At 45.8% G+C, this 27,986-nt stretch overlaps 1 protein-coding gene across 2 annotated transcripts in view; it reads left to right on the top strand.

Moving 5' to 3' along the window:
- Positions 1-27,986, top strand: part of NR3C1 (nuclear receptor subfamily 3 group C member 1) — a 55,321-nt gene that overhangs the window by 10,946 nt on the left and 16,389 nt on the right. For both annotated transcript variants that reach the window (XM_085236857.1, XM_085236858.1), the window contains 2 exons: positions 21,814-21,977; positions 25,576-25,692. In XM_085236857.1, coding sequence (XP_085092983.1) covers positions 21,814-21,977; positions 25,576-25,692 — 281 coding nt within the window. The remainder of the gene's footprint in view (positions 1-21,813; positions 21,978-25,575; positions 25,693-27,986) is intronic.

Raw genomic sequence — 27,986 nt, 5'->3', positions numbered from 1 at the left:
CGGGGAGCTGGGTGACATCTCTTATGTCCTGACATGTGAATGGGAGCAACAGCAAGGATCTCATAACCCGGGTGCTGCTGCTGGGTCTGCATGCTGTGCTTTGTGGGGGAGGTCTGTGTGGCCTTTTCAAGTTGATGGAATTACATTGCTTACTTCCCTTCATTTATGAATACTGTCGATGGGGTTTTGTGGTTTGGTCTCTTTCTGTCTGGAATCATGAAGAAATCAGCAGCTGTTGGGTGTGTTTGTGCCGGGGAAGGGAGAGGTAAATCTGAAGGGAAAGAACCAAAATCTCCAAGGCAGGATGTGTATAAATGATACGATGGGAGAGGAGTTAGGGATCACCCGACCCACCCCTCTGAGTTATGCTGTCTTACTGGTAAGTGCAAAGCACAAGACCTTGTCAGGAAGGCTCAGGACTTTGGTGCTCGCCTGCTGGAGAGTTCCCAAGCTCCACGGTGTTGCTTCCCACAGTGGAAAAACAGATGATCACGTGTGTCCATGGCATTGGTTTCCCCCTTCAGCTGATATTTTCTGTCCATCTCAGATCCTTCTTCTAGAAGTGTGATATCCACTGCATTTCAAGCTTCCTGCGGAAACAGAGGTGAAAATACTGGGTGATCGCAGAAGGAGTTATTGTGGTTATAACTGAGAAACTGAACTTGTGGCTGCAGAACATCACCTGCGCTAGCTTTAAATCCGTGTACTCCTCTTCAGATTTCTTCGCCACGGAGTTGCCTTCTCCTCACCTTCCTGGGCTGTGCTCATGGCACTGCCCGGTGCCTCCTTTCCTGCTGCCTCCCATCTTTAAGTGCAGCAAAACAATCGAGTTTCTGTATTTTCTGTTCATGTCCGTTCGTGCTCCCGTTGCGGCTCTCGGAGCTGGAGCTGTGGTCAGCAGCAGCAGGAGTTGCTCTGAGCTAATGGCATCTCCATGGCTCCCCAGCCCTTATCCACTGTCTGCATCTGTACTGCAGTCGGTGCCAAAACTCTCTGTAACTGCTGGAAGAAAAGGATCCTTCACCTCTGTAATGTAACGGACTTCAGACTCTGCTTTTGTCAGGTTTGTTGGAAGTGGCTTTCTGAGACATGTTTGTTTTTTTTTTATTATTATTACTTTTATTTTTTGATGTATTAAAAAGGAAAATAAATTACATCTTATCTTTCATAAGAAACCTTTTGGCTCAAGCACGTGGAGGAGATTCTTTCCGAGGGCCCTGGGGTTGCTGTACTGCTCTGATGCTGTAGCTGCTCGCTGCCTCCTCCCCGCTCTTGCAGCCCAATGCAGCAGCCCGGCTGCCCTCCTGGAGCACTGCAGCAGGCGGAGGCACTGCTGGGGCACTGGTGGGCTGGACTGAATGGTTCTCACTTGAAAGCCATTGCACGATGTAGCAGTGAGGCAGCTCTGAACAGACAGGCGGGGATTACCTCCATTGCGCTGGTTTCAGTTTTCTGTTTCATTGGTCAGCTCTGGTAGGTTTTGTACGTAAACGATGATGACGTTGAAGAGTTGCGCCATTTCTTTGGTATTTGTTTTGATGTCAGAAAGAGCAATCGCCCTGTTCGTGTGTAGCTCAGATTAGGCCTTGTGAGTGTGGTCAATGGCTGTATTGGAGGGATACTCGCTATGAAAGGAGGGTTCCAAACGGAATGGGACATCAAAGAAGCTGAAGGCTGTACGTTGTGCTCACATGAAAATAAATGAAACAAGCTTGCTCACCTCCTTTTCAGATTCCCAGACAAACAGAGTTTAAAATGCAAATTTGTAAGGAATGATAATAGGTCTTTTTATTTTTAAAACCAATTTACCTTGTAAATTTTATAATCCTTTTTGGGAGAAAGGGGAGGCTTATTGCATGTATTTGCTCTGACTGAATTGTATCAGTAAGCTTAAAGCTCGAAAGGAAAATGAACACGAAGAGCTCCTGTTTCACAGACACGGGTGGCTGTGGTCTGTGCAGCTGCTCACATCTGCAACAGCTGCTGACACCTCTTGCCATGAGCATCTTCTGGCTGTGTTGTTACCCACCAGGCTATCTTAGAGGTCGTTTGGCCCCATGGACTTCGGTGGGAACTTTTTTTTTTTTTTTTTTTTTTTTTTTTTTTTTTTTCCCTTAATGTGAGTCCTGGTCTATTGTTAAGTCCTTTTGATGTTGATTTCTATATACTTTAATGAATCCTGTCCTTCCTGAGCACATATTTCTGCTATGTCCTGCACGTCTGCCATTTTCTAAACTGACGAGGAAGTTATTCTGACACTCCAATTTAATAAAACCAATCTAACAAGTTTTGTAATGAATTAGCTTTCATAGCTAGAGCAGACAAGCCTTCAAAGAAAACACCAGCTTATTTGCACCTTAAGTGCATGGCTTAATAAAAATGAAGTTCATTGCTAGAGCTTCTCTCATAAGATGCAAGCATCAGACAATCCTTAATGCCCACGGTTCCTTACTTCCAGTAGCAAAGAATACTTTTTTTTAAGTGAGCAGTTAATGTTAGGATGCTTGCAAGATTACATTCTTAGTCATGAGAGATATCTAACGACTGCAACGAGAGCAACTGGTTTGTCAAGTGAGCTTGGGCCTATTTTATCGCTTTAAAGATTTTTTTAACGTGTTAAAGGTTGGAACATCTGATATCTTATTAAAGAGTAAGCACAAGGTTGGAATATTGTCAGCAGTGCACTTGTTTGTGTGAGTTATTTTGCTGCAGCTCTCAGAGCAAACCGATACGGTTAAGTTGCACTGCACGCTGCTGGGGAGGGAGGAAGTGAGGGATGCTGCTATTTTGGGCTGACCCTCTCTGTAAACTGAGGAAGGGCTATAAAGGAAATGCAGCTCTCAGCTCTTTGAGCCTTTCCAAGGATTCCGAAGTGTTACTGACTGCAACTTCCTGTGTGCATCAGGCTCCAGGACCTGGCCCTTCTGAAACTGCCATCCGAAGAACTAAGTGAAATGCGGCGTGTACAAAACGAGGGAAGCCCCAAAGCCCCATAGAAATGGATGGCAGGCTGCTCTACCACCTTCCACCAAAGCATTTGTCACAAACATCCTATTTCAACCATCAGAGAGGTGTTTATTTTGCAAGCTGTTACCGCTAATGACTTGAGGGAGCTGCATATGCTTTTGGTCTGCTCTTAAAGAACAAACTTGAGTTTCTTGAATCAAAGTGTCTCTCTAAGTTCTCTACGAAGGAAGGGAAATAAGTGAACAAAAAGCTTTGAACTTGTGTTCTTTGTACTCGAAGCTGGGTGTCATGATTCTGCTTTTAGGAAGGGCACACGGTCCTTATCTGTGCATTAGAAGATGAAGTGGCTTTTAAGGCACCCAAAGCAGTGCTGGTGCTTCCTCAGGATGGGAGCTCTTCTCAGCGCTGTCCTGCAGGTTGGGACAGGCGTTGTGGGTTTGGTTTTGTTCTGTATTTAAAAGATCTGTAGAGCTTTAAAAACCCTGAAGAATCCAAATGTGACTGGGCCCACGTGAGGGCTTGTGGCTTTGGCATGTCCCTCCCCAGCAGTGTACCTTACAGCCTCTGGCTTATGGCAGTCAGTGACTTTTTTTAGGCAGTTCTAAAATGTCAGCGGTGGTTTAGCAACAATGATTCGCCATCCTATTGTAAGCAGCTCTGTTACTCATCTGTGAGCTGCTGCAATCTTTATGGAGAGCTGCAGAGCTAACAGGCTGCCCCAGACCGCGTGAGGATCTGCAAGCAGTGACTGCTTTGTGTTTTCAGGTGGGTTTCTGCCTGTGAGGTGCTGTCCCTGGCTGCACCAGGCTGCCCTCGGTGGCACGGTGTGCAGTGTGGGATGCTGGAGGGGGAGTGCTGCGGGTGGAACTGACTGGACAGATCTCTGGTTGTTGGGCATGGCTGATGGGGAGCGGGCCGAGGCAGGGGTAGAAGAGGGAACTACGTGTAAACAAGGCAGTTAAATTTAAAGAGCAACCCCCTCCAACCTGAAGAAGGGACGGCAGCACGCCTCAAACGGCTCAGAGAGCTGCCAGCAGCGCTGCGTTCCGGGATGCGCGGCGAGGTGGCACAGTGGTTGCTCTGAGTCGCCGAGCAGATCAAAACCACAAAGAAGTCCGTGCTTCAGGACAGGCAGAAGCTTGCCAGAGAATGCAGAAAGTGAAATATATAGGAAGGAAATGAAGTGGGATTAAGGATAGAAAAAGAGAACTTGAAAAGCACCTTGTAGGTGGAGCTCAGAGTGGCAGAGACCCACAGTGTGGCTGCAGGCGGAGGAACCGGGGCTGTGAGACCGGCCTGCACCCCGTGCTATGGGGGAGGTGATGCTGCTCCTGCAAGGAAAGTGCCTCCTCCTGCAGTGCTGCGGGCTGAGGGTGTCAAAGAGTGTGGGGTGGGGGGAAATCCAGATCGCTCTAATGGGTTTGTGGGTTTTTTTCTTCCTTTGAAGTCCTTAACGTGTGTTCTTGCCAAGGGCTGTTAAAAGAAAAAGAAAAATGTTGTCATGGAACTGAAAGAGATCAGTCCTTTTATAGATTTCAGAACTGGTTAAAGAATAGGAAGCAAAAGGCCTTTATGGCTGCTTTACAGGATGGGAAATGGACTGTCCTGTTCCCTGAGGGTCAGTGAGGGCCAGGATCTGCAGGGGGAGCGGGGGTTCTGTGCTGAGCTGGTGCTGCACCATCCTGGGTAGCTCTCCTACAGCACAGTGAGCGCAGAAAAAGAGGTGGGGGTTGGAGTGAGAAAGGGCAGGGTCAGACATCGAGGGGAAATCACCCGGCCTTGCATGTTGAGAAAAAAGATCACAATTCGGAGCTGACAGCTGTGGGTGAGGCATGGGGCTCTGCAGTGTCACCAGTGGCGTTGGGCAGTCATCAGTGCAGTGTGCAACAGCAGCCAGAAAAGTAAATAAGGTTCTGTGTTATCAGAAAGGATAATGAGAATGCCTCGTGCTGCTCGGTGCGGCATCAGTGCACCACTGCTCTGCCAACCCGTCCTCACATCAGGGCAAGTTGGGATTTGCTGCCAGAGCACCTCTGTTTGTGTCGGATGTTTGCCTTAAAAAAAGCCCCTGAAAGTATACAGCTAAGCAGGCAAAACGAAGGAAAAAAATGAAATCCACCCCGTGCCTAGGTGTGTTCCAGGAGGGCTTTGCTTTGCTTTGAGAAATGCACTGATTGTTCGTGTAATGGCGGTGCAGGGACACGGGTATGAGTTGCGCTCACCCTCCCTGTGATACAAGGAGCCGTGCTTCTGTCTGGAGTCACCTCGGGGCACACTGAGGTCCTCAGCTCCTCACCTGAGGAGCTTCCTTCGATCTGATCTGCTGGTGGCAATGCAGTAATGGGATCCGGGTGAGAGAGAAAGAAACCCGATTCTAAGAGTTAAAGTAGTATCAGAATCCTGCAAACGGGATGTAGTGGGGGTGGTTCAGTCCTGCTGTAACTGAGTCAATATGAACAAATTAACCATCACGATGAGAGTAATAATTCTAAAAAGAACAAACTTTAACAACTAATACAGCCTAAGAATGAAATTTAAAGATAGTGGTAACAATCAGTAGTCGTATTTCCGTCCAAATTCAGTTCATTTGATGTCAAAAGGCCAAGTGAGGTGCTAATTTTACAAGCGTGGCTATGGTGAGCACTGAGCAGTCAGTAGGGTGTTAATTGCAAACAGTGCAGTTTCTCTCCCTGCTGTCCGGTGTGAGAAACCGAATTTCAGATCATTGTTTGCCTAAATCTGTGACCTCAGCACAGCTGAGATTCAGTGATGTTAACTGAACTTTGAATATAAATGGTACATGAATCCATACAGAGGAATCAATTCCTTAAATCTGTAGGTTTTTTTTTTTCTGATGCTCAATGTGTATTTATTATGTAGAGTTTTTCCTATGGGTAACATAGACCTTCCTGTTGACTGCTGTCCTACTGCTCAAGAAATAAGAATTGCTTCTCTGAGGCTTTTGCCTATCGTCGTTTGTCAGGGGCTTTTAAAGCTGTGGATGCTGAGGACTCTCAAATTTCAAAACAAATACAAACGCAGTACCGTAATATAACGATTCTCCTCGACTGGTAATGCTCAAGCAACAAACCCACCAGCTGCCATTATTTCAGCTCCTCTCTGTGTTTTGGATGTGGTGATGTTCCCAGCACGGTGGAGCAGTCACAGCTTGAACGGTTGTGCTGCAGCAGCAGTGCATGCAGGAATACAGAACAGGGCCAAAGGTCTGTGCTGCTTAATCTGGGTTGTGATGGCTTGAGCGAGGCCAAGAGCCGGAGATAAGCAGGGCCGCCTTTTCAAGGAGAGAATGATAAGTCTTTCCCTGTGTTGTTTATTCTTGCCGTTTTAATCACAAGTCGTGCACCATCTGGCATTTTTCCTTCTGCTCTGCTTAAGGGCTTGTGGTGTGAGAGCCGCTCTTTTTGAGCTGGGAAACGTGTGCATTGAGGGGTACGGAAGCAAGGAAAGCCCATGTGAGCTTTTCCATCGTCTCATTGTTATGTTGAGCCACAGACTGGGATATCAGTACCTTTTAGGCTCTAGAAGCAAAACTTGGAGTATTTTAAGTGCTGAGATGCAGGAGAAAATCACGGTGTGGCACTGCCTGGTGCTGCCCCGGCCGGGGCTGTGTGTGGGTCGTGTTGGGCCCAACGCTGAGCATCCCCTCTGTGTGGGGACGGCACTGTGTGTGCAGGGGGACCAGCCCCAGGTGACACAGCTCTGCCTCCACTGCTGTCTGTGATCATTCTTAGTTCTGTCCCGAAATTCCCACAGCCTCTGATGACATGAAACAAACTCTTCTTTGCAGTTTGCATTCTTCGGCGCCGGTAGATTTTGTGCCAGGATAACGGTCTCAGCAGAATGCTGTAAAGTCAGAAATAATGGAATTCATTCCTTTCAAAAAGACCTTTTGGACTGTATGTTTTTTATTTTTTTTTATTTTTAATAAAGCCAACACTGCAAAATGTAATTGTAGAAATATTGTAGGGAACATCATCTACACAAACAAGGCGTGGAAAAGACCAAAGAAAGCACCAGGGAATCTTAACTTGCTCACTGAGATGAGTCGTGGGCTGCATTTGTGTCGGGGTGTCAGGGTGGATCATTGATGAGGGAAAGCATTCAAAATATTCCAAAATAATTTCTGCAAAGCCTTCTCATGGTGTCTACGTTTCAGTCCAGAATAATGGCGTGAAAGTAAGGTTTTTACGTGTGGGTTTAAAGGAGAGATTCTTCCGCACCCTGATGCAAAATAAGCATTTTCCTTCTCATTTATCTGAGGGAAACAAAGGAGGCTCCTCAAAGCAATCCCCAAGCTTCAGAAAACTGGCTGTTTTCTTTTTCCAAAAATGCAGAATATTGAATCACTTCCTTGGTCTCTGGAAAACCTGCCAAGGACCCATGCAGGTGTACCCCATCAGATCCTGGAGCAGGCACTGACTGTGAGCTCAGCCCCGTTACCCCAGGAAGGAAAGCCACACGCAGGAGTTGCTCCACGTGCAGCTGCACTTACAGGACAGCATCACTTGAATGGAGACGGACTTTTTTAAATAGATGCGCGTTATGCGGATCACTAAAGAGATAAAATTAAGTTGGAAACAGAATTCTACAGAGGAAAAAAAAAAGTAAATTAACCATAATAATATTCATGTTGCTGTTTCAACTGTATTGCCAAGACTCTGTGTTCTCCTTTTGACCTCAAATTAAAGGCCAAGAATAGAGATTACATCTAAGACCGATGTTTAAAAAACAATTACTGTGAAGTTCCTTGTAAAAGCAGATTTGCTTTAACATCCAAACAGTCTGAATTCCTCAGTGTATGTACGAAATGAGGTGAAAAGATGCCATCAAAATAACTCACGTGTACGTTTCTGCCAGGCTGAAGAATTCAGAAGCTGGAATGGATAACACACACGTTGTGTAGTGCCTTTGAGAAATTCTTCCCTGTTCAAAGAGCCACAACTGTGAACCTCAGTCCACAATCTGGAGTTTTCCTTGCGGAAGTATTTTGCTTCAGAATATGTGAGTGTGCTTGGAGTGCAGAGGGAAAGAAACGTGGGAGAGAAGCAGCAAGTTTCCTGGCAGAGCTCTAGTGTAATTTCACAGGGAAAAAGATCAATTACAGGCATTCATTGTTTAATTATTCTCCTACTTACTGCATAGATGTATTTAACTGATCATTGCATAAATAAGATCACTGAAATATTGGAAAAAATCTTGCCACAGAAGTGCAGAACGCGAGGCTGCTCCAACCGGCCGTGTCCCAGCGCCCGCAGAGCTTTGTTAGATCCTTCGAGTGATGCTCCCCTCCTGCGAGGTTTCAAACGCACTGATGTCACTATTGTAAGGTGGCTCTCGATGTGGGGCACGCTGCCAGCTTCAGGAAGCCCGAAGGCAGCAGCCCTGGTGCCACGCACACCGTGCGGACGAAGCTCTGCAGCGCACACTGTGTGCTTAGGGATGGAGCAGAGCTGCATCTGAAGCTGCTGCACGCTTCCAGAACAGATGAGCTTCGAGATGAGCTTTGAGATGAGCCTCTTCTTGGCCCCCAGCTGCAGAGCTGTTGCTTGAAGGCTTCTAAGGAAGAGTCGAAAGCTTCCTTCCAAAATGCATTAGTCCTAATTTCTGATTAGCTCTGCTATGTTTTCCTAATTTTAATATTTAGGCCAGGAAAGCTATTTAATTGGAGGAAAAGAAGTTGTGTTTTTTATATTTGAAAGGAAAGGAAATGACCATGTAAAAAGGCATTCTTCTGAGTCTGAATGCAAGTCACAAGTTTCAGGCCCCCGGGAGGCCAGCTGGCACCCAGCCCACGTACAGTGCGTTGTTTACTTGTTGTCTGAGCAGCCCCAACGCTGCGGAGTGCAGCAGGAAGCCAAAAAAGAACCAGGTTTTCTGCTGAGAGAGGCAGAGCAAAGCAGTCATACTCACCACCAAGAGCTCCAAGTAGCATTGCTTCTGTAAATACCAAGTATCCAGTCCTGCCCTCTGCCTGCACCTCCCAGTCTCCTTACATGTGAGGATGCGTTCTGGAAGCTGTAAGATGCGCTCTTGTTGGTTACAGTAATTGCCTGCCGTTGGCAGAGGTGTAACTCAGTATGGAGGGATGGGAGCGGGGCTGCATGCAGAGCTGGGCTGGAAGGCCAGGTGCTTTGGGGCGAGCCGGAGGTCACAGCGTGTGAGCAGGGCACGGTGTGGGAATTGCAGCACGCTTATCCTGCCCTTCTATTTCTGTCTTTCTAAAAAAGGATTTTAATTTCTTAGATGTCTTTGGAACTATGTCTGCTATTTGAATGGAAGAAGAGGAGGATAGCTTTCGAGCGTGTAAGAACTTCCCTGGGCAGTATGTTGAGTAGCTTGTTCTACTATAATCCCCTTGGTTTATTTGTGATGTCAAGGATAAATTGAAGCGTGACAGCTAACACACGAGGGAGGATACGTAAATGCACGCCCACATGTGAATTTGCCAGTGTTAACAACAGGTTAAAGTTGTGTGCAGGATCTCGCTATCACCACCAGGCATCTCCCTAATTCTTACTGCTGTCACGTGTTCTCTTTGTTTAGAACCCTATGAATTGCGTGCAGAAGCAAAGAGTTAAGTGTGGAATCAATGCTCAGGCTGTTCCTATTAGCAAACTTTCTTGTTTATCAGTTTGACCTTTGTTTAATGTTTCTTGGATGAAACATGCAAGTAAGTGGTGTAACAAACGTTGGACTTGGTGGTTACTTCAAAGGCAATGTAGTCTAACAGATTTGAGCACAGACTAGAAATAATGTAAGCCTTTGATGGTAAAGTTATTTATTCCTCCTTAAGAATAGTTCTGCAGCAGTCACATGTCATCAGGGGCTGCTGAGGATCTGAGTGAAGGAAGAGCAGCGCTCTGGAGCACTGGGAGGGAGGAGCCAGGCTGGTCCCAGTGCTGGAGCTTTGGGTATGTGCCCATCCCAAAGCAAGCAGAGGTTATCTGCTTTCCTGAATCCTCAAGATGTTTAGATACAGACTTAATTTGTCTATGAATCCAAGAAACCCTTGGGGAGAGTTAGCAAAGTTTTGTGTGAGAAAGAAGCTTCCACGGGGTTGAAGTTTGTTGGACCGTTGGATCGCGGTCTCTGAAGATGCCGTAGCAACAGGAGCTGTTTGCTGCCGTACAAGAAATGCTTGTGTGAAGTTAGGATTTAGTATTGGAAATGAAAGAAAGTGGCGATTGTGAAACTATCGTTTGAAGAAAATAAGGCTTTCTGAATGTCAGCATCTCCTCTTCTTTAAGCCCAGAGTCGGTGTGTTTAGGTTTCAGTTACAGACTTGGCTTAGAGCACTGATGCTGAGTGGCAGTAAGAGGTGCAGCAGCTGCAGCAGTTGGAGTTCGAATTGTCGTTTTTAGACAGAGACACTTTCTTGAAATCTGCGTGTTTTCTTTTGGTTTCTTCTCCCGTTTAAACTTCAGCTGCGAATAAGGAAAGGATTCGATCTTGGCTGTGGGGAGTATGCTCTCGATCACAGCACAGGGGTCTCAGTCCATCTCCTTTAATTAAACGTGGAGAAGGGCACCGGCGTGTGCGGTTGGAAGGGCAGTGCCTGCGGGAAACGTGTGCGTGTCCATGGACTTCTGCTTAGGTGTGCTCAGCCAGCTAAAGCCGTAGCAGTAAGTTATTGGAGTAGAAAGCTCGTTCCTTTGTGTATAACTATCTGTGTTTTTGTGGGATGTGTGCTGTGGGACTTTGAGTGCCAGCTTGTTTTGCTACTGTAGTTCTTTGTACTGAAAAAGTGGATTGTGGAGATAAGATTTAGGTAAATGGAAGTTGTACTACAATTACAAGGTCCTAGCAATTATGCCTGATTGACATGGATGTCTTTTTTTTATTTGTTTCCCTCTTTGCTTTACATTACTGTTCTTAAAGTAGGATTTATCAATTGCTTACCTGCAGGCAGAAGAGATGTGTAAAGGAGCTGGCAGGCAGGCCGTCCTTTTCTGCTCCCAGGCCTTTGTCCTTGGCTCTGCCAATACGGAAATCTCAGAACAATGACTGCACTTCATTACAATCAGTCAGATTTTTCTGTTTGAGATACCACAACCAATTCTACTACCAGATGGGAGTAACTGAGCTGTGTGTGAAAGATGCTGGTAATGATGCGTTGTAGAAGTTTTGGGGTTTTTTTTCTGGACCTTTATAGGAGTGCATAGAATTGTAACAAATGTTGAAGTTCAGGAAAGGAAAGAAAAGGTTTCCCACCAGGAAAATTTTGAATAATTTTCCAAAAGATTGTTGACGTCGCCACCGTTTCAAAGCTGGAATAACGCAGTGACGGCTGCGTGGAGGTGTGCTGAGGGCACACCGCTCTCAGAGGAAGGGCCGTGTGTCTTAAAGGCTGTGCATGGCGAGCAGGGTAAACAGCCCTTAATGAGACTCACAGGTGGAGTTTGGGTTGGGAGGAGCTGCAGTGCTGCTCAGGAAGAGAAAATATACAAAGAGGCCGAGGTGAACAATGCGGACAGGAAACTGTGTGAGGTTCACCGGGGAAGGAATACGGCTTCCTTGGGCTGAAGGGGAGGGGTGGAGGAAGAGCACATTGGAGCATGGATAAAATTATATAGGAAATCCAGGAGGGAGATGGAAGGCAAGGCATCAAAGTATAGGCAAAAAAAAAAAAAAAAAAAAGAAATTAAGACGAATGTGTCTGAAGTCTGGGAGCAAGCAGTGGGAGAGATGTGGTGAAATGCGGTGAGACATCTTGATAGCCTGAGAGATGTGTGCCAAGTGGAAGTAGCAGCAGATAATGACCTACTGGGTATGCAGCCTATAGCAGAAATTTTATCTCTAATTGCTTAACTGTCAAGTAGTTACAGCACTGCCAGATAGTCCAATAAAGTTGACTTAGAAGTGCCATGGAAATGACGTGCTGTAGCTGTGCACATCGCACAGGTCTGTGGCAGTGCTCGTTGCTCGTCCTTCTGAAGTCTTACAAAAGTTTAGGGAGCTGACTTTGTCCCAGCCAGCGAATTTAGCATAAACTTTTCTTCCTGTTCCTACAAGGAGAAGAGTGTTCTGGGGTATGTTCTGTGCATCAAAGGCATCAGAGGCCCATTGAAATGCGACAGAATTATTTTGTTAAAGTTTGTAAGACATGTTTGCTTGCTTTAAAGCTCTTATGTGTGTGCACAAGACTGGAGATGAAGGGTAAATTGGGCCAAAGCTCGAGCCTGAGATATGGAAGAGGGCCGTTCTGAAAACAGCCCAATATAACATGTATTCACATAGAGGTTCATCTCCACGGGGATCAAAACCCGTTGAAAACATACCTGCCATCTGAAACTGGAGTGGAGGAAACCAGTCAGGTGGGAAGACTGGAAAGAATTGCAATACAGTTTGTAGTATTAAGTGCACTGCGTGGATATACCACATATGTATCTGATCACAGCCACATGAAACCCAACGATGTTTTTTCAAAGTGAACTCTAATTACTGTTAAAAATACAGTGCTCATTCTACTCTCTTACTCACTGATTTTTACTCCTAATTTATGTTCCTTTTTTCCAAGGAAAATGTTTGCTTCTCTTTCCCATCTGTATATTAATACAGACAGGGTCATATCTCAGAATATCCTCAGTAATTTTGAAGTCAGTGCTGTGCGTTACAGATGGCTTTTTATATACCTCAAGGTTTCTGTAATTGTTAGATGAATGGGGGTTTTTAGGCTGTCTCTGCTGAATGCAGAAGTCATTTAAGGACAGCGTGTTTCTTGCTCAAGGATCTTGTTTAAACTGTGTCTTGGCTCCTTTTTTAGTCCTTTTTTTTTCCTTTTTTTTTTTTTTTTTTTTTTTCCTTTTTTTCCCCTTGGTTTCACTGGTGGTTTGTGAGCTTCTGGACTCCTGTTCAAAGTTTAAAGAACAATAACTAGTCAAATGTAAAATAATGTCAATTGAACAACCTATGACTCAACAGTCAACCAAGTCATCCTGGCTCCACATCAAATGGACGGAGGCCAAAACCTAAAACTGGCACACATCCCCATCCCTCTTCTTCATATATTTTCACTGAAGCAGAGCCCAGAATGTAACACATTGTGGAGTTTTAACCAATAAAGCAGTCCACATATAAATGCATTATTTTTGTTGACAGAAAAGCCTGAAAGCCCATGCCAAGAGTAAAGACACGTTGTGCAACGCTTCGTACAGACTGGCAGGGAAATATATTTTATACCCTGAAGAATTTACCATCTTGACGTTCTTTCAGTATTAATTCCACTGCTAAATAGCTTCTTTAAATTCTCTAGAAAGAATTAATGAAGAAAAATTCCTTTCTGCTTCATTTGCCCTATTTCCTTCTCAGGAAAGTTGAGGGCTTTTTCTGATCCATTGGTGCCCGTTGTGTTTTCTTTCCGCTGGGCAGTTGTGCAGGAGTGTGAGCTGTATGGAGCCAGGCTGTGTGTCTGCACTCTCCAGAGCTGGTGCCAGTTCCTCATGGAGGGCTCTGCTGGCACCAGAACAGCCTTGAATATATATATCTTTTTTCTAAATAGCATAAATGAACTTTCTAATGGGCGGTCTGAATTTATTTATAGCTTTATGAATCAATTAGACATTATGCAAGTATTAACCTTCAGCTTTTAAAATATCTGCTCCGTGACTCTTGCATTCAGTCAAGTCCCGTTCTGCCTTTCTTGCAGCACATTAATATTTTTCCATGTACGTTACAGTCAGCTTTCCAGATGTCTTGCCTTTTTTCCTAGCAACATCATTTTGGCAGCTGCTGACCGCAGCCCTGTGATTGACAGAAGTGCTCGCATTAGGAGCACTGGAGCAGCATGTAACAGAGCTCACACTGAGGTCATTAATGGAACCAATCCCACTTCCTAATTTCAGTTCAGTTCCTCGGGTATGGCATTAATAAGGATGCTGTACTGAGGGGTGAAATATTTTTCATCTATATCCTGATTATGTAGGATAAGGTAAGATGCGATGGGTTTTGCTCCTTGGTCTGTTCTATTAACAAAATCCCTCCGTGCAAGAATTCCGTTTCTGAATTCAGTGTGCAGAGAAGGAAGCCACGATGTTAATGGCTGTCTGTTAAGATAATACATTTCTGGCATGTCCGTTGGCTTTCAGTTTGCTCACAAGGCTTGGTGTTTTGATGTTGGAAACTACAGCCCTGCTTCCAGGGGAGCGTGGTGGGAGCTGAGGTCAGAGCAGTGCCTGCTGCGCTCCCAGACCAATGGGCTGCGGGCGACTTCGCATCATGTGTTGAACTAGAACACATCTTTAAAAGTCAAATTCTGAGTAGGTTTTTGAGCTTTCTTCTATTGGTGACATATTAGTCTTGAGACCTTCCCCCCGCAGCCCCTCTCTGCCCAGTAATTTCTGAGCGGAGTGCGTGTGTACGCCCATAGAGCTGCGCGACTCTGCGAGACTGAGCTCTTGAAAGCAGTTTGTAGATGATCCACAGCAATCTGCAGAAGTAGGTGTAGATCAAACGTGTATTTTGTTGTGCAACGAAGCGTAAAGATTAGGATGGCATATTATGAATCGATCCCATAATTTTAGGTAAAGGTTTTATCTAAGTGTAACAAGGTACTGGCATCTGCCTCAATTCTTTGCTACTTCTTTATTTAAGGAAGTAATGAAGAAGCAATGAAAGTGATGATAATAAGAAAAAAATTATGAAAACCTTTGAAAAATACGTATGAATTGATGGCTGTAGAAATGAGGCCCTCCCTTGAAGGCACGACTTTTCGGCAGCTTTGCTGGCACACTGTAGTAAATGTAAAATTTTAGAACATATAATTTAATTATCATATTCTGGTCATAAATACTTTAAGTCTGTAGTATATTTGAAATCCCGTGAGCTCGAGCTAAGGTTGCAGCTGCAACATCAATTACCATTTATCCATTCCAAGAAAGCTTTGCCTGTGCCCTTGAAACCTTTACATTCTGGAGAGCATCCAAAAAAAAAAAAAAAAAAAAAAAAAAATCACGTCACTCACTTGCGTTCGCGTTTCTTTCTCACTCCTGTGTGAGCTCTAAAATGGTAGCAGACGCCATTTCGGAGCAAGGGGAGGCGATGGTGTTGGGGCCCGTGGCAGCGGGCGGCTGGGCACAGCGCGGTGCTCCCCGGGGACGCCGTGCACCTCTGGCTTCAGAACCTGCAGCCGGGCGTCAGAGCGGGGATGCGGCAGCGTGGTGCCCGTGGGCAGCCTGTGCCGGGTGTGTCTGCTTTATTTCCGTTTGCTGTATCGGGAGTCCGTGCAAAAGATGGTTCTGTTGGTGTGCCGATGGTGATCGCCCGGGCTTTCTGGGTTGAATTCTATTTACTGGGGAATAATTTATGAGAAATGGAGCAGGGGTGCTTGGAACGCGGCCCCTGCTGCCTCAGTGAGATGCTGTGAAACACAAGCTCCTGAGAAGCTCCTCTTGGCAATGCACATTTGTCATTGAGGCTCTACTAAATACGGATAATTAATTTATCTGGTTCCCCAGGGTGATGGATTCCGTCAACTGGAGGACGGTGTTGGGGTGTGTGTCACTTCTTGGGTGCTGGCAGGGCAGCCCTGGTGTGTCAGCCCTGAGCCTAAGACAGCAGCTTCTGAAGGAGTGCATACGTCCACCCGTTGAGCAGAAGGGCCATTGCTGCGTTTTCCTTTCTGATAAAGTTCTTCTTCATGTACTTGCCGCAAACAGACTTCAGATTTGCACCAGGTTCCCTGTGAGGGTCGAAGCAACAGGGTGAGGGGCTGCAGGAATGCGGAGTGGCTCTCATTGAGCTCCAGTGAAAGCACACTGCTTTGAAAACAGAGTCTTTCCCAGTGGACGTACATCAGGTCGGCGTGAGCTGAAGCCATTTTTTTGTTGTTAACTCAATCTGGATACCTTGGTTAATGTCCTCGTTGTGATGTATGAGAGTTGTTGCGAAGATGTGCAAAAACGTTGGCAGTATTTGAGGCAATTTTATACACAGCAACGAATCACATGGCCCATTTTAGGGGAACAGTATGTATGTAAATGTGTTCTGTGTGTGTCCTGTAAATGTATGTCATTCTGTGCACATGGAGGCTGATTATGAGACTTTGCTGCCTTAGGTCTGCCTGTATCTCAGTCTGTTTGGGGAAGGTTTTACTCCCAGTCCTTCCTTGCAAGTCAGCTATGGAATACATCCTAATGTAGGTCCAGCGTGGGGGAGGCGTGATGATACCCACCAGTTTGGTTCTGGAAGAGCTTGATCCTCTGCAGGGAGCTCATGCATCCCACCCTGAAGCAGATGTGGACGTGGCCTTCTTGCTGACCTGGTCCTCCTGCTGTCCGTGCAGGCACAATGAGCTGCACCATCAGAGCAGAGCCTGGCTTCCTGCTTATCGCCTGGCGATAAGGCATTTATCTGAGTGAGTGATAAAGGAAATGTGTTAATCATCTTGGCTTTCAGAGGGACTATAAAACAGCAATACTGGATGCTTTTATTCGCAGACTTTAGGTAAATACTGTAATCTGCAGCAGACTTTTTCTGTTTATTATGGCACTGTTGGCAACGTGCAGCACTTCTTCCAAAGCAGATCTGTTGCCTTCTTTATGATACAAGGCAGGAAAGAAAGCTTAAGGATAGGTAGGTTCTGTGTAAGCATTTTTGGGAGGGTGGCTTTTCGTGTGTACACACTCAGGTAGTCCATAGGAATGTTTGAATCAACATCCCAAGATGCCTTTGACTTAGAGGTAAATTGCAATGTACTTAATACCCTTGGGCGGTGTTTGAGCTTTCTGCATGCCCCGTGGTTGCCAGATGGAGCAAAGAATGTATATCTGTGTAGAGTCTGCAGACAGCTGGGAAGGAAATCGTTGGTTTCTACCAATTCATACCAATTTTCAGTCTCTAAACTTAAGCGAGGACATTACAGGAGACAGACGGGGCCATTGTGCACTGCAGTGCTTGGGAAGGCTGTGGTGTGGACTCTGTCTGTGCTTTCCACAGGGACCTTTCCCTGGGCAGAGGAATGGCTGGAGCCAAACTCTTTTGTGGGGTTTCTCCAACTAATGATGTAGAGGATGGCAGTGGCCGCTCGTTGTTTCGTGCAGGATCTCTCACCGCTTTCATTGCGATGGGCCCATAGTGTCAATTGACTTGTGTAACGTTTTTTTATGCCTGCTTTGGAAATGGCTTTCTTGCTTAAGAGAGCATCAAAATTAATTAGCAGTTCTCTGGTTAATAATGAAATCAGCAATTCAAAAAATGTGATCTCTTGCTGTACACAGCCGTGTGTTTACATTGTTCTCATTGCTGGAAGATAAGAACGAGGCCCAGATGGTGGTGACATTGGAAGTGGTTCCTTTCCTGTTATTTGGTGGTGCTACTTACGTGAATAAGTACTTGGCTATTGAGAATGCATTCTTTAAACACTAAGCTGACTTTTTCTGGAGGGCTGAGGGTTACGGTGTGTATCATTTTGTGGTCTAGATTTATTGTGTAGTGAATGCAACTCATGTGTGATGCACTGAGCTAGGAGTAAGAGCAAAATAAGTGGACTCATTTACACGGCTTCAGGCTTAGATACATTTAGTCAATCTTGGAGCTTCTTTCTCCGACCCGTGATGCGTGTTTCATCCATTTCTTCCCTCAGTTGGTATTTGGACACAAAAGAAATGTTTCAGTTTCAGGAGCTGCCTGCAGTGGTGTTGCAGTTTGTAATAGCACCAGGGAATAGCTTTGTCGTGTGTATGTCTGAAACAAACCTGGTATGAGGCGGTGTTGCCTCTGAAGTTCTCTCCAGAGTCAGGTGTTTGAAAAGGTGCAAACTGTTGAGCTGACAGCTGCCCCACAGCCCTCCCGAGGTGCTCCTCCTGTAGGTACCTGACCCCATTCCCCTGGGGGCACTCAGGCTGTCGGCAGTGCTGCTGCGCTCACCCATGCAGCTGGAGGTGATGCTGTGGCTGACGTGCAGTGCAGGAAGGTGATGCGTGTTTAAAACAACAGTACGAAGTTAGCATGGTTACCACGTGTGGAAGCGTGCTTGTTCTGCGTTGTATCAGAAGAAGGCAGAGGCGGGGAGAGAGCAAATGTTGCCACTGCTGCCCACAGCTGCACTGGTGGGACGTGTTCATAGGAGAGCCACAGCTCTGCCACAGCTTTGTGCCCCGACTTATCGCTGAGGACAGGGCTGCCAGCTTCATGATGGGCCGTATCTGATAGCCCAGCGCTGACAGCCTGGCCCAGGAGGTGGTTCTTGTTTGCCTTCCTGACTCAGGACTCTGCTTTCCCACCTGGTGCTGTGGGCTCTGCTCCTCCGGGCTGGGATAGGGGTGCACAGTGGGACGGGTCCCCAGGGAATACAAATGTCAAACTTTACCACACCCATCTTCACTAAAGTTTGAACCTTGAGCTGGGTTTGAAAGTCTCTGGTAAATGATTAACAAAGGAATGGACTTAGATAAACAGCGTGGTTTGTACGGACCTGGTTACCGGAGCTGCATCTTCTTTAAGTCTTCCCATTTCCCTTCATGTCTCCTCAGTGAGAAATCATAAATAAATATCTGTGCAAATAAAACTTGTTTAGGTGTGAATAACTTCTGAAAGCGTATGGGAGTGGACCTCAGTCCCCTTTCTCAGCTAACACATTGCCTCCGAGAATAAAAGTAACTCGTTTTATGAACTTGGAACCATTGCATTTCAGAATGCCTTCCTCTCCCATTTGGACTTGTTTATGTTTTCTTCCATTTGGGTAAGAGTCATAATGGTTAGGATTTGGTTGAGTTCTGAAACGCTTCTGCAAATAACCGAAGGATAACAATAATGGTTATGTTATCGTGGGATGTAAATCCTCACGTCTCGAGGAGACACAACCCCTTGGGAAGCGGTTTTGTTGTCTTTGTCTCCTTCTTCCTGTGACTTTGTGTGTAGAAGATTTATACTGAACACCGGACGGGGTTGCTGCGGTACAGGGCTGTCCCACACATGAGGTGCTCGCTTTGGCCGTGGATCAGATCTGTGAGGCTCCTGGCTGGGATCGCACTCAGGGATCGCTCCTCTTGCTGCGCCTGGGGCAAGCAGGAGGCGAGGAGGGACTGTCAGCATTCCACACTTTTCTCCTTCATTAGTAAATATTGGCCTTATCTGATAGAGCCAAGCTTGAAAAGATATGCCAGAAAGCCAGGTTAGATTGTTGGCGACTGCTTTATTAATTGATAGCATCATTTGTTTTTAGTTCTGTTGTTCTATTTAATTCTATTTAGTATCTATCTGTCGTCTTTATCGTGTAGCGATTTCTGTGATAGTAGTATGGAAGATGAGCCTAATTAAACATTGAAGGTGATTGAAAACTTTCAGTAGAATATGCTTAGCTCTACCAACATTTCAGTGGCAGTTTATGAATGATTCCTTGAAAATGTTTTTGTCATAAATTCACAAGAGCTCAGTTTTTTGGATCTATATTAGTTGTCTTCAAAACTATGCATAGAAAAAGACGCTTCTCTTTCTTCTCATTTCTGAATGTTTAATGATCTGCAGCTCTCAAGTGATGCATGCCTTACTTACATTCTAGGCTCTCCATTCACATTTCAGTGTTTAAACTGGGATTTGTAGTGTAAGAAAGGGTGCGACCAGACCTGAATCCTTAATAACATAACCACAAATCATGTCGTCCAGCAGCAATCTGCTTTATAGACTGTAGGGTGTGAATTGGACCCAACTAATACGGAGTGAGTATGGTGGCATTGATCACTGTTAATTGTTTGCTGTGAGCCATGCAGGGCCGTGCAGCCCCAGGTCGGCTCCCAGCACTGACCGCCCGTGGAGGAGCAGCTGGGCTCCAGTTCCATGTTGTGACGGGGGGGCGACCAGCAGCTTCTTATGGCCAACTCCGCTTTGTCCTAATCGAACGTCATCGCGTGCAGCTTAGTGATAAGAAGCAGGAATAGATTTGAGTCCTCGACTTCCTTACCTATGAGGTCGGTTCCCTTGCAAAACTGCCACCACTCGTGCAAACCACCTCCTGCAGGGCAATGGGCCCTAGCAAGCAGCAGCTTCTGTTGTTACGTGACACATTCCTGGAGTGCTTCGGTGCTGAGGAGGGCAGGCAGGCTTCGTAGAAATGAGTGTGAGTGTGTAATTAAAGACGTGTGTTTGCAAGGACATCAGATGAACATAACCAAGATGAATTCCATTCTGCCATTACTTGGGTGTTGTGCGCTTGATTGTGCAACCTAAATATTTTATTATGTTTTTCTGCTCCTTGAGAGAAGACAAATTATTTAGAAAACATAGAAAGGCCATCCTAAGGGTCATAACCAGGGTTGTAATCTATTGATGAGCGTCGCTTTAGTTGATGGATTAGCTAGGACGGTGGTGATAGTTGTCATCATCTTTGTAGAGTAATAGAATAAAGAAAGTGTTGCTGCATTTCAGATATTTTCTGAAGGCAAAGGACGAATGTGATGGAGTTGAATCCTTTTCCAAGTTCTGGAGAAGACTGGTGCTTCCTGGGTGGGCTTTCTTCTCTTTTTCCCCAAGCCTGTCTCATTCTGCCTCACTCTGGCTGCAGCCTTTCTTACTGAATCCTTCTCTCCACCCATTGTTCCATTCTTGTTCTTTCTGTTTAGATGAATTCCTGCTCGCCAGCCTTTGTACCAGGTTACTGCAGCAGGTCCCCATCGCTGCTGTCTGTCCTTCAGCTCTGCTGTGCCCCGTGCTCTCGTGCAGCCCCCCAGCACTCCCAGACTGTTGGCTATTTCTCAATTCCTCCTCAGGGACGCAGTGTGAAGAGCTGACTTGTTCAGAATTCAAGCCCTCGGGGTGCTGAAGGGTTTTCAATTGCGATGAAATTTAATTTTTTTGTGAATGTTTGAGAACTATGATAGTTTGTTAAGCGTATGACCAAATCCAGTCAGGTTTCCTTGAGGAGAGGAAAAGGAATATTCTGTTAAAAAGTCAATCCATGTTCTGAAATTTTAAGCCTGCCTTAGGGAATGAGAGTTTTCTGGGATTTTTCTGAATAAAGGCACCAGGGTCTCAAAATCAGAGTCATTTTTCTGTCCTCATCTAAAAATTGCTGGAGCCCTACTGCACCAAATTTTAGAATCACTTGAAGTCAAGCAAGCAGCATAGAAATCTCATCTAAAAGTTCAAAACTTTTGTGAAAATCAGCTCAGCAAAATGTGCTGTGTAGGCTATAAGGAGCTCAGGTGCCGTGGCAGCCTGAAGCAGGCGAGGCACTGGGCTCTGTGCTGAATAACCGGCCCCTGAAGTTTGGCAGAGCTGCTGCTGGTTCAGCCCTTACAGTAGGAGCAGCTCAGAGGTGGCTGTGATGGGCTGTGTGCTGTCCCAGCAATAGGTCTTTGTTTCAGAAGTAACCCTTTGTCAGTGGACTGGGTGCTTACACAAGAATACCACATCCTCAAATTAAGAAATGCTATTACTTTCCTGAAATGCTGGGGTGAGAGGATCTTTTATTACTATAAATATGTGACTTAATTTGCAGTTTCTTGCACAGAAGTGTCCTGATACAAAACCCGATGCAGGCAGTGGAAGGCAAGCTTTTGCAGGACTTCATGCAGACTGCGGGAAACGCAGCCATAATGAAAGCAGTATGGAACGAGAGCGTGCTGTAGGAGTCAGTTCTGTAGACTAGGATCACTGCACAGGAAACTTGGCTTCAGAGATGGGTAAGGGAAGTGATTTGACGCAGTCAAATAGGCAGTAAAGCAATCCGTACAGCTTTACTTATGTCTCACAGAGATCGCTGGTTAACTGTTTCCGAGTCTGGTGCACGGAGCTGTGAGTCTTTGAGGATAAAGGCAACCGTTTCTCACCATCATATTATGTTTGCCAAAATGCCACAGATCTTAATTCATATTTTCATGCCTTTTTTCCCAGCCCTGGACTGAGATCAGATGTAAGCTCTTCTCCATCCACAACCTCAGCGACTACGGGACCACCTCCCAAGCTCTGCCTCGTGTGCTCTGACGAGGCCTCTGGGTGTCATTATGGTGTTCTTACTTGTGGCAGCTGCAAAGTGTTCTTCAAAAGAGCTGTGGAAGGTAGGTCTTGTTTTAAACAACACATTCATCCAAACTGTAAGGTCCAGTTCCATACGTGACCGGCCAGAGCCAGGCCATTCTCTCCTGCTGCAGCCCGTTGTTGCTCGAATCCTCCTGGGAAACCCCAGCCCTGCTATCGCTGTTCTTTTCGTAGTAAATAACATTGATAATGGTGTGATTATCTGTAGCATAAATTCCCTTTACGTTTATAAAACGCTCCCATTCACTCTGGATAAAAGGGTGCGTTGTTATCTTTGCTTTTTGTTTCCTTCATTTTCTTTCACTGTGGTTTTTGTTTATTTGTCCTAATTATACACAGCCGTGTGTGTGTGCGTTGAATTTGCAGTTTGTGGTTCTAAGTTCCATACTCATTGATTTGTGTATGATGATGTGTGTGAAATTGGGTAGCGCTTCCGCAAGGTTGGGAGAGCTCTACAGTGCTTCCTGTCAGCAGTGTTGGTTACGTGACCTGTGTGTAACATGTATGGTGTACGCAGGGTAATTTACAGGGACGTGTGGGTTGGGGTCGTTGGGATTTCTCTGTAAGCACAGGAAGAAAACGGCGGTGATGGAGTATGAAATGGGAGTCCGGAGCTGTGCAGCGGAGCGGCTGCTCTGTGCTGAGCGGGCTGTGCCTGTGTGCCCGGCTGCTCACTGCAGTATCAGCAGCAGAGACAGAAGGAGCACGGCGCATCGCTGTGCACTGAAAGGGCAGCAGTGGTTCCCGCACCGCCATTACACAATACAGGAAATCCCTCTCGCAGGGCTTCCCGTCTCGTGCCTGTTTCGGGCAGTCCTTACTGGGTGTGATGAAGTGAGTCACGCTGTCACGTTTTGCTAACGTTTTTGCAAGCTGGATTTCACTTGAGAAGGGGGAAGGCTGTGTTTCACAAAGATGCATTGGCATTCTGTCCTTAGAAGGACTGGCCCTGTGCTCCCAACTCAATATTCCTAAGCAATAGGAAATGTAATGACGCAGTGGGAAACGGCACGGAAGCTCAGAGGATCCGAGGATGTTCGCAGGCTGTGCTGCTACCCTTTGTGGGGAGGATGTCGCGTCCGTGGCACGCTGAAGCTGCTTCTGAAGTACCATGAGAACCAGCTCCAGTACGGAGCGCTCAGCTGAGCTCGGCTCTCGGCGTGTGCTGTCTGAGATGTGCTCCTGTCTGCAGCCAGGCTCCTTGTTGGGATGAGTAATCATCTGTAGCTTGGAGTGAAAGAAGGGTGCTGGATATCCCCCAGAAGCAGCTCTGTGCGGCAGCTGAGTGTCACAGCGACAGTTCTGCCTGTTGCACAGCCTTAACCAGGGATGGAAGTAGTGATACATGAAGAAATCGGTCCGGTGATTTCTGCTGATTGCTGATGTGACCTTGCACATCTTGTACCAACTGTGTTGGTGTTAGATATGTAAAGCAGGGTTGGAGCTGTCAAACTGCAAAACGCTCCTCAAGATTTACCTGCACTTCCATTTTCCTACTGTTCCACAGATTGTCCCAGTTGTCACCCTTAAGATTCGATATTACGGATGTTTTCAGGAGCTCTTTAAGGATCTGTGAGTTTTAATATTACCTTAAGGAACAAAAAACTTGGTTTTAGCTCTTACAGGAATTTTTCTCTTTAGGAATATATGTAGAAAGAATTTATTTCTGCACAATTGCTTTCATTAATATCTGCCAAGCATCTGTTAGTGTACAGATCCAGCAAACTGCATTTGTCACCGAGTTTTAAGCCTGGAAACACTTCTTGTGCACCTTTGCAGTCATATACACTGCGATGGAAATGATTACAGAAACTGAAAGTTTCAGTGTCCAGGAAACCAATATGAGGTGTATCTCAGTCAGCAAGCAGTAGAACTAGAGGGAAAAAAGGGAGGATGAAGGTGGGTCAACTGTTCTGTATTTATAGCCATTCTCACACAAACAAAGATCCTTTCTTCAGGAATCCAGGATAGCAAAATCTGTCTTGTTCTAGTTCTTATTTTCACGGTGTCTTGGAGCCCTTCTGGTTGTTTCTGCAGGCCCAGCCCCACACCTCCCTCCTTTTTCCTCCTCTCCTGCCAGCCCACGTCTTCCTCCCTCCTCCCACCCCCGCTTTCATCTTGCTTCAGATTCTCACACCTCCCTTCTGTGTTAAATCCCTTCCAACACCCCTGCCTCCTGCAGTGCTCCAGATTGTGCTTGTTCTCCAGCCCTTTCCACTCCCAATCTGTTCCAAAGAATCTTTCATTCCTCTGATCATCGCAACCCATCAGAGCCCAGGGGCATGCTTGTGCTCAGGTGGTGCAGTGAGGAGCAGCAGTGTTGTCTGGATGCTCTGCAAAATGCCTATATCTGCAGTAAATTGTCTTGGAAGCATCTCACTTGGCTCACTACCAGATTTCACCAGTGTGTTCTTTAAGTATCTTCATTTTTTTAAGCAGCAACAAAGGTAACTGAAATGTCTCCGTTTGGCTGGCGTGTCTGAGGGCAGTGCTCTGACTGTGGGAAGCAGGAGGTGGGAAGATCTCCTCGTTTTTCACCAAATGCTAATGTGACAGAAGAGCTTTACTATGCTGTTATACAGAGATATAATGTGATTTCCGCATGAAAAAAAATATAAAAAGAAAGACAATAATGGCTAAGCAGTAGATACAAGAAATCCAAATACTTGCATGGAGATGGAAGTCCAGAAGTTTGACGAAGGCCATAGGATGGACTCTGCATACCTGAAATTTTCACTCTTGATTTCAAATTAATTCCTTAATCACGTCTGTTTCTATAAGAAGACTCCTAGGCTCCATTGTTAGTAACTGAATAATTGGAAAATACTTTTGTTCCTCTTGCTATTATCCATCGGGACACTGAAATGCAGTGCAAGAGCCTGGGCTGCAGCTTTGTTCCACCAACGCTTCTGTTTCTTGTTGCCTGTCTGGGAGAAGGACGTATCTCCTAGCAGTGCCTTTTTCTAAAGGAACCTGTCGTTATAGAATTGTCCATATAACTCAAATAATTAGGAACAGATGTCGTTCTTGGTATCGTTCTCCACTGTTGCCAGCAAAGCAATACACTCATTTTTATAGGTGTACTTCAGGTCACCACATTTCTGGGGCCACGTTTTTGGTGTGAATCTGAGGGTCCGTAGAGATGTCAGAGTGCTTGGTTGTCTGCTTCTGAATGGAACAGGGGCTTCTCAGCTTCTAGAGCGGTGACAGCTATTTCTATATGTCAGGAGAGATGTTGAAATGTATACTTTCCAAATGTGTTTGTGAATGTTATTTATATCTCATGTGAAATCATTCAGGGAAATTGTAAACATGCCATGGAGGCTTAGAGCTTTCTCCTAGCTTGGAGAAGCGTAAGAGAAAAAGAGTTGTAAAAATAGAACTTGCCCAACCTTAACAAACAGAAAATAGGATTTCTCCCTCAGTGTTGGCATCGGAGTCTGAATGCCAGAAGAGTGCTGGATTTGTATTTGCTGGGAATCATCTGGGTACCGATTTTGTTTCGCGATAGAAGGAGCGCGGCGAGTGGGGACATCCCGTAGTCCCTTCATGCTACAGAAACAGGATGACTTCATGTGATTGTAAGGTTGGTGGTGACTCTGTGTTTCTGTGATGCAGGGCAGCACAACTATCTCTGCGCTGGAAGGAACGACTGCATTATCGACAAAATCCGGCGGAAGAACTGCCCGGCATGCCGCTATCGGAAATGCCTCCAGGCGGGCATGAACCTCGAAGGTAATCCTCAGCATTCCATCCCCTTTTATTTCTGATCTGGGGAAGGTCCGGAAGCTGGAGCAGCAGCACTGCAGTGTGGTAGAAGTGCTGTTGTGGGGTGCGTTGCAGCATTTTGGTGGAAGTAAGATTTTTAGTGCTGAAATTTCACCCGTGCTTTCCTATCCCCAGTCAGTTGCTTTATCTCCCTGTTATGCACAGCAGAAGTGAGTCATGCATGTGAAACGGGGTTATTTTTTCTTCCTGTCAGCACATAGATCTTGTTGCTTTTTCGGTGAATCTGAGACAGCAGAACTCCAGCAGAGGTCTTGTAGGGAAGTGCCGTGCCTGCCTATTCTTACTTGGGAAAGTGACTTGATGCTGAAAACCACAAATGGGAGGGAATGCCCAGGCGTGTATCTAAAATTGGAGTGGGCCTTGCATCTTCAAGCTGAAGAAAAGGCAATTATTTTTATTCATGCTGCGGGTTCTTGTTCTTAAATGTCTGATAGAGTCTCTCTAGAAGAGATAACGTACTAAAGAAACAGCAATGTGTCGGTGCGTGTTTGTTCTGTGCTCAGTTGTGGATGGCTGATGAGAAACTGGAGACCACATCAGCTAGAGATTTAGCAACGGCCCTAAAAAGGCATAAAACTTTTTACTGCTTCGTCTTCGATATTTTTCCTTGAGCCATAGAGATTAATGCAGTATTTACTAGCATAGTTATTGTGTATCATCAAAGTTGACAGATAAAATAAAAATGTCAAAAATGTATATTAGTATGAACATTTTTTTCATTTCGGTGAAAATATCCTTCAGTAAAATGTAAGTGGTGGATTGTGTTAGAGATGGGTAGTGTGTTAGAGATGGGGCCCTCGTCAGCACGTCCCTTCCTGCTGTTCTTCTGCCCCTCCCCACGCGAACACCCTGTGTTCCTGCCGTGCTGGTGGCTGCTGCCCATCCTTCTGAGCAAAAGGAGAGGACCCAGCAGGCAGAAATGCTTTCCCCCACGCCACACTTGTGCATAAATTCCATCCTCAGGAGGGGACGCTGTGGTTTGTCTAGATATCAGTGGGTCTGTACGCAGGAGGAGCGTGCATGTAGCCTGACAGCCACAGTCTGCAGGCTGTCGGTGGGTGCCTGTGCAGGGCATGCAGCTGTGTGCAGGGCAGCAGAGCATCAATGGGCTCCCAGCAGCGTCGGAGCTATGAGGCTGGGTGGCCGACTGGGAAGGCTGGGAGCCAGCAGAACTCGTGGCACAGCCAAAGGGAGGTTTCCTTCCCTGAGGTTTGGCACAAAGATTGCTGGAGAGGAGCAAATTTCTGCAGGATGGTATTGTTATATAGGTTGGGAAGGCAAAAAAAAAAAAAAAGAAAATTGTTTTCATGGCTGAGGGAAGAGAGGCCTGGAAACTGAGCAAAGCGAAAATGTTAGATCCCAAGGTAGTGTGAGAAGGAGAAAAAGAAGGCACTGTGAAAACAGTGGGTTATCAGGTGGGTCTGACGGATGGTGAATTGCTGGTACAAAAGAGACAGCAGAAGTCTGGAGGGCAGTATGAAGTGCACAGCAGTGCGAGGCAAGATGGTTTCTTGTACACCAAAACCATGCTGCTGAATCATTTTCTGTTCTCGTTTCCTTATCAGTCATACATTTGACACTTCTTAGCTCCCTTTTCTGGAATGTTTTTGTGCTACGTGTTTTTTTGAGTTGGGGGCATTGGGAAAATGCGCAGCTGTCAAACTTCAGGTACCAGAAACTTCTACCGCAGAATAATGTTGTTCTTTCTTGCAGGCTTTATTTCATTGAATTCTCGTTTCTTACTTCCGTCACTAATTGACCCTAGCCATTACTTGGCACCCTTTTTCTTTCTGATGCATTTGAAGAAACGATTTGTCGTTAGGATTTGTGCCCATAATAAGTCATCACAGGATCTTTTTTTGGCTTTTCATACAGCATTTTATAGTTAAACTCTTGGCAATTTATGTTATTTTCTGTCGTCTTCGTTTTGAAACAATTTCAAGTTTTTTGTAGGACCTCTTCTTATTTCTAATAATATTAATTGCCCTGCTCTGCAACTGCAGTGGCTTTTGCCTTTCTAGATCCTGCTCTCAGCAGCGAGGTGCGCAGCCTCCTCTGCTTATGACGGTGTTTCATCTTCTGTGCAGTAGTGAGAACATTCCACGTATTGCTGTGAGATGGCGTTTCCATGAAGGTCTCGATCTTCACGTTCTCTTTACCACTGAACTTCTGCCTCCAGAGCTTTTCTTCCGTTCTGTCACTGGTTCTGGCTGGGTTTGTGCCTGCGGGCTCCTCCTCGG

Source organism: Meleagris gallopavo, chromosome 15 (genome assembly GCF_905368555.1).
Source record: "Meleagris gallopavo chromosome 15, MGAL_WU_HG_1.1, whole genome shotgun sequence".
NCBI classification, from domain to species: Eukaryota; Metazoa; Chordata; class Aves; order Galliformes; family Phasianidae; genus Meleagris; species Meleagris gallopavo.
Note: the sequence above shows the minus strand (reverse complement) of the source record. Positions and strands in the feature narration are given on the sequence as shown.